This window comes from Leucoraja erinacea, chromosome 8, assembly GCF_028641065.1.
Source record: "Leucoraja erinacea ecotype New England chromosome 8, Leri_hhj_1, whole genome shotgun sequence".
NCBI lineage: Eukaryota > Metazoa > Chordata > Chondrichthyes > Rajiformes > Rajidae > Leucoraja > Leucoraja erinaceus.
The window spans coordinates 15,643,352-15,655,820 of NC_073384.1; the positions used below are offsets into that span (position 1 = coordinate 15,643,352).

General features: G+C 41.3%; 1 protein-coding gene across 6 annotated transcripts in view; it reads right to left on the reverse strand.

The window, feature by feature from the left end:
- Positions 1-12,227, reverse strand: part of stxbp5a (syntaxin binding protein 5a (tomosyn)) — a 235,648-nt gene extending 223,421 nt beyond the window's left edge. For 5 of the 6 annotated variants that reach the window (XM_055639042.1, XM_055639040.1, XM_055639041.1 and 2 more), the window contains exons 1-2: positions 11,253-12,226; positions 9,835-9,932 (exon numbers count right to left, since the gene is read on the reverse strand). In XM_055639042.1, the coding sequence (XP_055495017.1) occupies positions 9,835-9,932; positions 11,253-11,411 (257 nt within the window). In that variant the 5' untranslated portion in view covers positions 11,412-12,226. Of the gene's footprint in view, positions 1-9,834; positions 9,933-11,252 lie in introns of all 6 variants that reach the window. The other variant, XM_055639037.1, reaches the window with a different exon arrangement.
- Positions 12,228-12,469: the final 242 nt, after the last annotated feature.

Sequence of the window (12,469 nt, forward strand, 5' to 3'; positions counted from 1 at the left end):
TGCGTGGGGGGGGGGGGGGGGGGGGGGGGGGGGGGAGAAATAGGTAAAAAACATTAAAACCACAAGGTGCTTTCAAACCCGAGGATTGTGACGTCACGGGGTTTTTTTCCCGAAATGGGTGAGTTTTCCAGCTGTTTTTAAAACTTTAAACAATTAAAAATTCGGAAATATAGGTGGGAATGCGACGGGATGATGTTTATCTCCTCGACAGGAAAATGTGAGTAGAATGTGTGAAAATGGAAAGGCTGTGGCCTAGCGTTTGGAAGAAAATAGGAAAATTAACCAAATACACACACACACACGACGAAGAGCTTTAGTATTATAGATAGATATAAAATCATGAGGGGAATAGAGAGGGTGAATGCACAGTCCTTTACCCAGAGTAGGGGAATCAGGAGCCAAAGGACATAGGTTTAAGATAAGTGAGAACAAATTTAATTGGAACCAAAGGGCCAACATTTTCACACAAAGGATGGTGGATATGTGGAACGAACTGCCAGAGGTGGTAGTTGAGGTGGGTCATCTAACAACATTTAAGACATTTGGACAGGTACATAGGTAGGAAATGTTTGGAATATCAACCAAATGAAGGCAGGTGGGACTAGGGTAGATGGGGGCATCTGGATTGGAATGAGCAAGTTGGATCGTAGGGCACGTTTCCATGCTATGACGGTTAGACTATCCATTCCTAAACTTTCGTCCAGAAAGAATAGGGTTTTTTTTTAATTCCCTGATAAAAGAACGTTCATGGAAATCCTTTTGAACGCCATAAAGGGATGTCCCGAATCTTTCACAGGCTCAGCATCACTGCCATGCTTTTATATTGCACTGCCTGCAGTAAACTCAAGATATCCATTTGGTTTCTTAATATATAAAGAAGAATCTTTCATTCTTGTATTCACACTAGATATTTCTATCCAATTAATTCCCTTCAGTGATTATTTCACTTTGTTGACCATCATATTTTGTTCCCATCTAGTTTCTTCCCTTTCTAATTCTTCACAATATTATACTACTATAACAGTACTTAAATATTGCCCACTGTTTGGCCTGCCAATTCTGTCAATGTACAATTAGCCTATCTCTAGTCCAAGCACTTCCTTTTCTCAATTTTCAGCTCGACTCCAATCGTTATAGTCTCTGTCTTTAGATTATGATACATTTCTGTTTTATCATTCAAGACCAAACCTATCTCTGAATCCTCAATTTATTTTCTACCATAGCAAGTATTTATACAGCAACTTCAATGCAGCAAAAGGTTTCAAAGTCTATTAGGAGACACAAATTGATACCAAGATGTGCAAAATATTAGGGCAGATGATAAAGCTTGGTCAAACAGCCAGGTTTTAGGAAACAGAGATTTGGCATAGAAATTTACAAGTAGGGCTACAGAAGCCACAGTCAACAAAGGTAGACTGATATAAGATTTAATCCAGAAACTGTTATCTTGTAATGCTTTCCATGGTCCAATTAAAAAAAAAACAGCAAAGATTGGCAGACCAGGTTCTTGTTCTAATAACCCACAATGACTGTTCAGTAATTTATTCATGGTCATAGAGTGACACAGTTTGGAAACAGGCCCTACGGCCCAACTTTCCCACACCAGCCAACATGTCCCAGCCACACTAGTCCCACCTACCCGCATTTGGTCCATATCCCTCCAAACCTATCCAATCCATGTACCTATCTAACATTGTCTTAAATGTTGGGATAGTCCCTGTCTCAACTACCTCCTCTGGCAGTTTGTTCCATACACCGACCACAATTTGTGTGAAAATGGTACCCCTCAGATTCCTATTAAATAATTTCCCCTTCACCTTAAACCCATGTCCTCTGGTCCTCGATTCACCTTCTCAGTGGGCAAAGGACTCTGTGTATCTACCCGATCTATTCCTCTCATGATCTTATACACCTCTGTAAGATCACCCCTCATCCTCCTGCGCTCCAAGGAATAGTTCCAGCCTTCTCAACCTTTCCCGATAGCTCACATCTTCTAGTCCTGGCAACATTCTCGTAAATCGAGAATCATTCTTCGTAAATTTATTGTTGCACTTTAGTAATTCTGAAGACTACTATTAATATGTCTTTTGTTATCCAACCTGATACTGATGCAATACTAATGAATACAATATTTTATTTCTATTAAAGCAACATTCCTCCAGGATTCATTCATTCACTTCAAAGACGTACAGGTTTTGTAGGTTAATTGGCTTGGTAAATATAAAAAATGTCCTAGTGGGTTAATATGCGGGATCACTGGTCAGCGCAGACCTGTTGGGCCAAAAAGGCCCGTTTCCGCACTGTATCTCTAAAAACTAAAAAACCTGCCTTCAACAGTTCTCAACAATCTGAATCTCCAGAGTCTTACATTTGTTTTCATTTGTTAAGTCTGATTCAGACATTGACACTGAAATCACTAACTTCCATTCTGAACTCGCCCTTTAAGGATACTGAACAATTATAAGCAAATTTTAATTTGAGCTTCAATTATTTTTTCTTAAATTGTACCACTTTCAAAATGTTCTGTAACTTAAAATTCATGATTTACTTTTCTTAAGTTTATTTTCATTATGACAGTTTAAGACTCATTGTTTAGATTCACACCCATAGTTTAATATGATCACCATCTCCCAGAACTCACACCACTGTGTATTATCGATATGAAAAAACCCATTCAAAATCTTGTAACTTGAGATTTTTAATTTAGGAGCTGAAACACTTTCATATTTACTTGTGTTTGTTCTGTCACTTCACTTACATAATCCAACTGATGCTTGCACATAACCCCAAATAATTAATTCTGCTTATTTTTTAATGCAAGCTAGGTCTTCATTTATGCCTTCTCTTCCAATATTAAATTAATTTCATTAATGTTCTAATTATCACATACACAAAGCTGGTCTTCCTCCTTTCTCATGAATTGGCTTTGAAGGTCCTATCATTTGCATACTTAATTCAACTGGGAAAGTTGAATTAACTGGGAGTCTCTCTAATACCACATCATAATTCATTGCGAAATCCATCTGGCATTAGCATTTTCTAAAAGAAAAACATTCTTGTGATTTGGGCACTGTTGACATATTCCTAATCTCATTTTGTGCAATACATTACATTCGATGCTGCAGTGCTGGGGTGCTCACTATTTAGTGAGATGGCAACCTCTCAGCCAGATTCTGAAAAGTAGCATGCATTCTCTTTAGACTCCTGTCTTTTATTTATTGAACAAGCAACACGGAAAAAGAGAGAATCTAATCTGAGTATTTTGCTGCTTGTGGAACTTCACACTGTGACAGGCATTTTCCACATTGTCCTGTATGAAGAAATTGACTTGCATCACAAAAAGCAGTCAGCTGCAGTTTTCTGATATATGCTAAGGTTACGACTGCCGTTATATTCTCTGCATTAAAAGTAACTGGTGGGTTGTAAATTGCTCCAGGCACTGAAATATATTTTTTAACAAAACTAGAATAAATCTGGGGATAAGGGATTTAGGCATTCAAATGATTATCTTCTTCCTCATCTTCAACCCCATCTTATTTCTAATTCAAGTTGTATCACCTTCTAAAGGACATTTACAGAAGCGAAAAGCCACTGACCTATTATAATTTATCCATCCAGAAATATTCACTGCTTCAGGAACTAATTACAGAACTCTACGTCTAACTTACACAAGGTTTAATTTCCTTCCTCCACATCTGTTCATTCTAATCTATGCTATTCAACCCATCTTCAACAGTTTGACTCACTTCCAAAAAATCGTGACTGTTATTTACAAGTACTGTTTGATTAGGTGGGCAACCACTAATTTGTCATGAAGAGAAATTAAAGAATGTTATTTCCCAAAGAGCATGGAATGATTTCCACACAGTGACACAGACAGAGATCAACATATAGTTTATAGGTGTGGCATGGGATACAAGTAATGCATATATTTTACATAGATTATAGAGGCAACTTACTTATGCCACCATTTCCTGTTATGCAAGCTACTATCAGAATGTCAAAATATCCTTTGTACATAGTTATTTTTGATGCTTAAAATCATCTGGTTTGCTCATGCCTCCCACTGACACTTCATTTTCAGTTGATGACCAGTAAATGTAATTCTCACCATAAAAATATAATCAAGTGAGCAGGAAAGACTGAAGGAACACAAGAAAACAAGATAAAGACACCAGAGTCGAATATTCAACCTTTCTTGTTTACTCTATCATTGAGTAAGAACATGGTTGATCTTTTACCTCTGCACAACTTTCCTGCATTAGTGCGGAATTCCTCAATTCCCATAATATCAAAAAATCTATGAATCTTTGACAATGCTCAATGAATGAGTCTTAACAACTCTGTTTGGCAGAGAATTCCACAGATTTTCTATCCTTTGAGTAAAGGCATATCTTATCACCTCAGTACTGAATAGCTAACACCTTATTTTGAGATTGTGATTCCTGGTTCTAGAGATCACAGCCTGCAATTATCTTATCATGTTCCATAAGAATTTTGTACATTTCAATGAGATCATCTGTACTGAAAACTTTAAATTATAGGCTTGGTCTGAATATCCTCATATGAGGAATTGACCTGCTGAACCATCATTGCACTCCTCGAATTATAAGTACAACCTTCAGGTTGGTTCTGCATATAGCGTTCTGGATGCCGTATCACCATGGCCCATTTTTAATGGAGCGAAACATCTCAATTCTTGTATTAGATTCTCTTACAATGACTGCCAATATAGATGACCACGCATTTTCCATATATTACATCTGCCATGTCCTTGCTCATTCAAGCAACCAGTTTGCATTCTACAAAGCATCCCTCTGCGCCCTCGCCACAAGCCAGACAGCCATCAGTTTTTGTATTAATTGAAAACTTGCTATTCCTCTTATTCAAATCATTGATCTCGATGCACAAAGTCAGTCAGGGAATTACTACCATTCCCTGTCGCACCATGTTAGTCATAGCCTCTCAATCAATAACATTGTTTTCTATACATAATTAAAATCTCAGTGCACAGTTGCAGCAAATCAGCATACATTCTAATTTTGTTAAGTAAGTTCTGGTACCATCTTAATGAAAGTCTTCTGAAAATCCAAATACATTCTCAAATAGGCGGGTTGACTGTGACCTCCAGATTCAGCTTGCATCAGTTTTTTCTCACATCCAAAAGGTGTGCAAGTTTCCAGTTTAACTGGTTACTGTAAATTGCTTTTAAATATGTCATTGAATGGTAGAAGTGGAAGGGGAGTTGGGGGGGAATGTGTGGAGATAATACTAATTGGGATCAATGTTCTAACTCCCACAGCAATCTAGACTACACTTCTTCCCACCCAATCTCCTGCAAAGACTCTATCCCCTACTCCCAATTCCTCTGTCTATGCCACATCTGCGCCCAAGATGAGGTGTTCCATACCAGGACATCTGAGATGCCCTCATTCTTTAGGGAACGGGGGGGGGGTTCACCTCTTCCATCATATACGAGGCCCTCACTAGGGTCTCCTCAATTCCACTCTTGCTCCCCCTTTCCTTCAGTCACAACAGGGACAGTCCCCCTAATCCTTGCCTTTCACCACATCAGCCGTCACATACAGCACATAATCGTCTGACATTTCCATCACCTCCAACCGGATCCCACCACTAACCACATCTTCCCATCGCCACCACTTTCCGTTTTCCGCAGAGACCATTCCCTCCACAACTCCCTGGTTAACATGTCCCTTCCCACCTAAACCGCCCCCTCCCCAGGTACTTTCCCCTGCAACCGTAGGAGATGCAACACAATCTCAACACCAAGGACCTCGATAATCTTTTCAGGTGAGGCAGAGGTTCACTTGTACCTCCTCCAACCTCATCTACTGTATCCGTTGTTCCAAGTGTGGACTCCTATATATCGGTGAAACCAAGCACAAGCTTGGCAATCGTTTCGCTGAACACCTCCGCTCAGTCCGCCTACACCTACCTGATCTCCCGGATGCTAAACACTTTAACTGCCCTCCCTTTCCCACACTGACCTTACTGCCCTGGGCCACCACCATTGTCAAGAGTGAGGCCCAGCACAAATTGGAGGAACAGCACCTCATATTTCGCTTGAGCAGTGGTATGAATATTGACTTCTCTAACTTCAAGTAACCTTTGGTTTCTCTCTCTCTCCATCCCTCCCCCTTCCCAGTTCTCCAACCAGTCTGACTGTGCCCGATTACATTTTATCTCTGTTTGCTTTGTTGTTACCTTCTCCAATGTTCTATTCTACATTTTCCTTGATCTCCGCCCCTTTTGACGACTCGTACACACCTTACACATTTCCTTATCTCTGTATCTCCCCCTCTAAATCTAAATGATCCTTATCTAAATTCCCTCTCCCCTGTTGTTTCAGCGCTGTATAACTATGATTTTAACTCGTCTGCCTAATCTATTAGATTAGTTGGAGGGGTCAAGGAATGAGCGTTCACGTCGCGGCCCTGTTTCCACCAATCTTTCCACCACTACGCACAAGAAGCACAAGACGCCATTGAATGCAAATGCCGAGAAGTGTGTTAATCTCTGCCTGAACAATTTCTGATGTGGACTCAATAAGAAGAATTAGATTAGTTGCAATCTAAAAAAACCTGCAATAGATTTGACAAACGCGATTTCCCTTTCATAGATTTAGTGATTTTGCCTCCGTTTTTGTTAATTTTAAGTACTCTGTTGCCAGTTCAGTTCCTTAATGATAGATTCCAACATTTTCTCTCCCACTGATATAATCTAACAGGTCAAAAGCTTTCTAGTTTCTCTTTCCATCTTAAATAATGTTACATTTGATACCTCCCAATCTGTGGGAACCATGGTGAAAGCTGTGGAATTTTAGAAGGTGACAACTAGTGCATCCATGAACTCCATAGTAATTTATCTCAAAATGTTGAGTTGCAACTCATTGTCCTCAGGATTTATTGGCTTTAATTTCCCATTTATTTCTCCATTATAAAAAAAATGCAACATTATTTCAGCTCCTTCACAGTAGGTTTGTTTTTGACCACTATTTCCAAGTTTTCTGTATCTCATTACTCCCAGACAGGAGATAGAGTGTAAGAGGGTGAAGGAACAAGAGAGAAAGAAAATGTAAGTTATTGATTGATCAAAAGATCCAAAATCATTTCAATCGCACCCATGCAACTCTTGGGGGCAGTGTCAAAACTAGAGCAAAAACTTGCGACCAGTTCCTCTTCTCTCTGCAACTAGTTAGGATGGGTGCGGGAAGACAGTGGCAACAGGAGGTAAAACCAATAATAATAAGGATAAATATTAGAAGGGATTTTATAAATTAAAAATATGCATTCTGACTTAATTTGTATACGTCAGATATCCCTTCTTCATTTCTATTTATAATTTTTCCAACCGTTACCTTTGAATTAGCATCAAGGCACATTTGCAGGCGTGCATGCAATTACTTTGTATATTTTTGTATGACAATGTCATAATCTTTCAGACTAATTCACAATATTAGTAGTTTATTCAATATTAAACAGAATTTTCCAATTTTTGAATCTAACTTCAAAATAAAAAATTGGTTTAAAATGAGATTCAAATTAGCAGATCGAAATGGACAAAGTGTGAATCCTGGATTTAAACTGAACACATTGAGTATTTGGCAAATTCATAACTGACTTTTGCTTGTTCAGGGACAGCAAAGGAACTATAATTTATCCATATCCAAGGAACATCTAATATACAAAATAACTGGCAAGAGCACTGCTGCTTCTAGATATTATCTTGAATCAGGTTTGATGACATCTCTAATTCATGTTCACAAAGGTTGTCCCAATCTTTGAAATATTAGACCACAGGTACTGTTAGGTTCAATGACCCTTGGTATTTTGAACCAAAGAGAAGTGGCACGCCTTCGGAGAGAGGAGGCGAGAGAGGAACACTGAAAGCAGTTTCACTGAATAATTCAGGTCAGAGATTTTAAAGAATTCAACTCAGTCATGAAACTGAAGAACATAGGAATGGCAACCTGGATAAGATCACATATGGTGGTCTTAATTTTTGATTAAACCTCATGGGGAAAAACTAAAAGTTCAGCAGCAGATATTTGGAGTTAACTGGTTTTGTAGAGCATGGAGGAAACTTCAGACATGCATTGAATGTAACAGTACATCCTGAAGTTAAATTGAGAGATGTTTTATTATTAAGCAAAGAAAATTCCAGATTTGCTGATTACCTTGACGCTAAGCAAAGGAAAAGACAAATAAAATAAACTGACTGTTGTTTTAGAGAGGCAAGGATGTTTAACACACTTAAGCTGATAATTTCTAAAGGATAGAATGGCATTTTTAAGAGTGATTGCTCTCGGCAGAAAAATCTGAACAAAATAATTTTAAATTATTTTTTGTTAGCAGTCAAATTACATTAATTTATGGAAGGTAGGAGGATTTCAGTTCTATGTTTTAAGAAAGGATAAGGCTATGGCATTTCAAAATAGAGGAAGGATCTTTGAGAAAGTATTGGATTGGAGACCAGTCCCGGATGCTTAGAAGTATAACTAAACTTAGGCCATTCCATCTGGCTACTTGAATTGGCAATTTAATAATAGACAATGAAAGCATCCTGCATTCATAAAGCCCCTTAAATGACTACCATTAATTTAGCACCTTGCTGTGTTAGGAAACAAAGGGATAGGGTCATTAGCTTAAAGGTTATTATAAGCCAATTTATATCAATTTAGTAAAACGTGCAAATGCACTTTGTACAAACTTAAAAAACGCTGACACATATTTATACACGAAAATGGAGACCCAGGGAAATGCTGTTGCTGAAATCTTGAGTGAAACACAAAGTCCTGGAGCACATCAGTGGGTCAGACAGCATTTCTGGAGGGAAAGGACAGGCGATGTTTTGGGTCGGAACCCTTCAGACTGATTGTAGAAGTGGGGAGAAAGGAAAAAAATTGAAAAGCTGACCAAAGCTTGGACATCTTAAAAGGAGAGGAATTTTAGAGTGGAGTTGCACAAGCAGCCAGAATTGAAGGATCACAGAATGATAACAGATCGCTGAATGATAACCAAAAAAAGACTACAAGGCAATCCAGATACAAGATTAGAAATGTAACAAAATCAAAGCAATATTTGATACAGAGCCAATTTACATCCACAAGTGTAGTCGCAAATGGCAATTTATATTTGCCAAGTCAGAGCAGAGGCCTTAACTAAAGAGCTTCCAGATCTGTTTGTTGCCGGTGGAGCTTTTTTGCCTCATGTGCCCTTCGAACTTAATTCTCATTTAACTTCTCACACAAACAACACACAAACTGCAAGCTTTGAAACAAGCCACTAACAAGAAGCCACCTCTATACCGTAACACAAATGCATCAATAGTGTCAAAACAGTATAATAGGAGGGAAATTTAAAAACAATGCAGTCAACAACATGACACCTTATCTTTTAAGAAAAAAAGCAACAGTAAACGAAGCTATTGTTTGTAAAACAGTTGTAAAATATAACAGGCTACAGTGCACATGTTCCCCGAGGAGACCAGCTGTACTGATAATGTATAGATAGATAATAATGAACCACAAAGCATATGACAAACCAGACAAACCAGCAGATACAACAATCAAAATACTTAAGCATTACCTCCAATGGCCGATGATCATAAAAAATTATTTATCTTTCACATCTTCATTGCTACAGCAAGAGAAATGTAGCATACTATCAGTCCATGCACCATCATCGTTTTGAGAAGGCAAAGAAACACAGAATGACAGGCCAGCCTCTCCAATTGGATGGAGCAAGGTGCCAAAGGCTCTAAAAGTGATAAATGAAGACCATTACTTTCTCTCCAGTCACAGTTAAAGGATACAGTCTTAATGATCCAGATTGGGTTCCAATAGCCAGGATTTTCTGCACTGGATCAAAAGCCATGGCCGAAGGTTGATATGGAAATCCATGACGAACCGTCTAATGTAAGTAGCAGCAGGAAAAAAACAGGTACAAAAAGGGAGAAACAGGTATTAACAGGTCCATGTGGCAAGAGAGGGAATAGGGGAAGGCTGGTGATCATTTGGCAGTAGACTTTACTGACTTGGGACACAGGTATTCAGGTAAATGGATTTAATGGCTGAATAGATGACATTTGATGGCCAACAGAGAAAAGACAGTTAGGAACATAGAAAATATATGCGGGGTAGGCCATTCAGCCCTTCGAGCCAGCACCTCCATTCAATATGATCATGGGTGATCATTCAAAATCAGTACCCCGTTCAGGCTTTTGCCCCATATCCCTTGATTCCCTCAGCACCAAGAGCTAAAATCTAATTCTAAGTCTCTCTTGGTCGGGAACAAAAGGCTGACAGGAAAAGAGAAAATAGGAGTGAAAAGCCAACCAAGTTGCAGTTGGCAGATTAGGGAAAGGAAAGGGTGCGATGTGTTAAAGAGGGAACTGCAGATGCTGGAGAATCGAAGGTTACACAGAAAAGCTGGAGAAACTCAGCGGGTGCAGCAGCATCTATGGAGCGAAGGAAATAGGCAACGTTTCGGGCCGAAACCCTTCTTCAGACAATCAAGGAGATCAGGAGGGCTTTGGTCGAGGGTGGTGGGATGTGTGTTGGGAGGACCAAATAAAGACTGAAGCAGCGCTGGGGAGAAACAGGAAATGATAGAAGTTGAGGGATCGCGACTCCGGGTGCTGTCTGTATGGAGTTTGTACGTTCTCCCCGTGACCTGCGTGGATTTTCTCCGAGATCTTCGGTTTCCTCCCACACTCCAAAGACGTGTAGGATAATCGGCTTGGTTTAATTGGCTTGATAAAAAAAATGTAAAATTGTCCAAGTTGGCGATATGCAGAGTACTGCCCTGCCGACTACAACATTCAGAAGGTTCGGAAGGAAAGAGTGGCAATCAAGGAGATCAGGAGGGCTTTGGTCGAGGGTGGTGGGATGAAGGGGCCGGGAATCGCAAGGATGAAGGGATGAGATGGAGAGGCCGGGTTTGAGAAGGATAAAGGGGTGGGACTATCTTGAGTAAGAGACAGATTGACAGATGGAGATTAACCGTAGAAATTATGGCTCGGGGTCGGCTGTGGCAAACGGGTACGGCAGGGTGACAGTCACCATCCTGCTCCGGCCCCCCCCTGAATGCCGCATTACCGGGGGGGGGGGGGGGGGCAGCAGCCTCTCCTCCCCCCTCTGGTCTTGTTGCCTTGACCCTGAGCCTCGAGGAAGGAGCGAGGCAGTGATAGAGAGAAGGGGGGAGGTTGTGATGGGAGGGAGCCGCACTCACTTTGCAGAGCTGGAAGTGCTCGGAGCACAGGCTCTCGACGATGTCACTGTCGGCGGGCCGCTGGCCGGGCTGCTGCGACGACGACGAGGAGGAGGAGGCCGAGGCGGCCGCCGCCGCCGTCAGGCCGTCCAGCACCTTCCTGATGTTGAACTTCTTCATGGTGCCGCTGCCCGCGTCACATGTCAGGGCGGCCGGCAGCACCGCTCAGGCCGCGGGCTGAGGAGCGGGGCGGGGCGGGGCAAGGCGCTGCGGTGCTCGACTCTGCCCGACTCAATCCTCCTGGGCACCGGCTGCCCGTCGTCTCTTTGCGTCTCTCCCCTTCGCTCTCCTCCTTCTCTTGCTCGGTCTGTCTGTCTGTCTGTGTGTGTGTGTGTGTCTCTCTCTCTCTCTCCCTCCTATCGCTAGACGCGGAAACGCAGCCACAAGCCGGACCGCAGCTCCGCACTTGCGCGCCGTTGCCGTTGCCACCGCCACCGAGCGAGCGAGCGCGCGCGCACCCGGATGTCAAGGAGCCGGTGCACCTGAGGCGCTCGAGCGCAGCGTTGCACAGCACAGGGGTGGGGAGGGACAGCACTAATGCTGACACAACCAGGGCGTGGAGCAGCGCTGTCAGTGCAACAGCCAGCAGGGTTCCGGTAAATTGGCTGCGATTAATGTGCAATGGCAGCACTGTTACAGCAGTGACAGCGACAATAGTAGTAATGGCAGCGCCAATCGTGCAATAATAGTACCAGAACGGCAGTGTGAATAGTGACAATAGTAGTAAATGGCAGTATCAATGGTGCAATAATAATACCAGAACGGCAGTGTGAATAGTGACAATAGTAGTAAATGGCAGTATCAATGGTGCAATAGCACCACTAATAGTGACAACAGTAGTAAATGGCAGCGTTAAGTGTGAAATAATAATAGAACGGAAAAAACGAATAGTGATAACAGTAATAAATGGCAGCGGTATTTGTGCAATGGCAGCACTAATAGCGACAATAGTAGTAAATGGCAGCATTAACCGTGCAATAATAGTGAGAATGGCAGTATGAATAGTGACAATAGTAGTAAATGGCAGCACTAATCGTGTAATAATAGTACGAGAAAGGCAGTGTGCAGTGAGAACAATAGTAAAGGGAGGGCACCGTTAATTGTGCAATAGCAGTATTAATAGTTACCAACGGCATTAATGGTGACAATAGTAGGAAATTGCAGCGTTAATCCTGCAA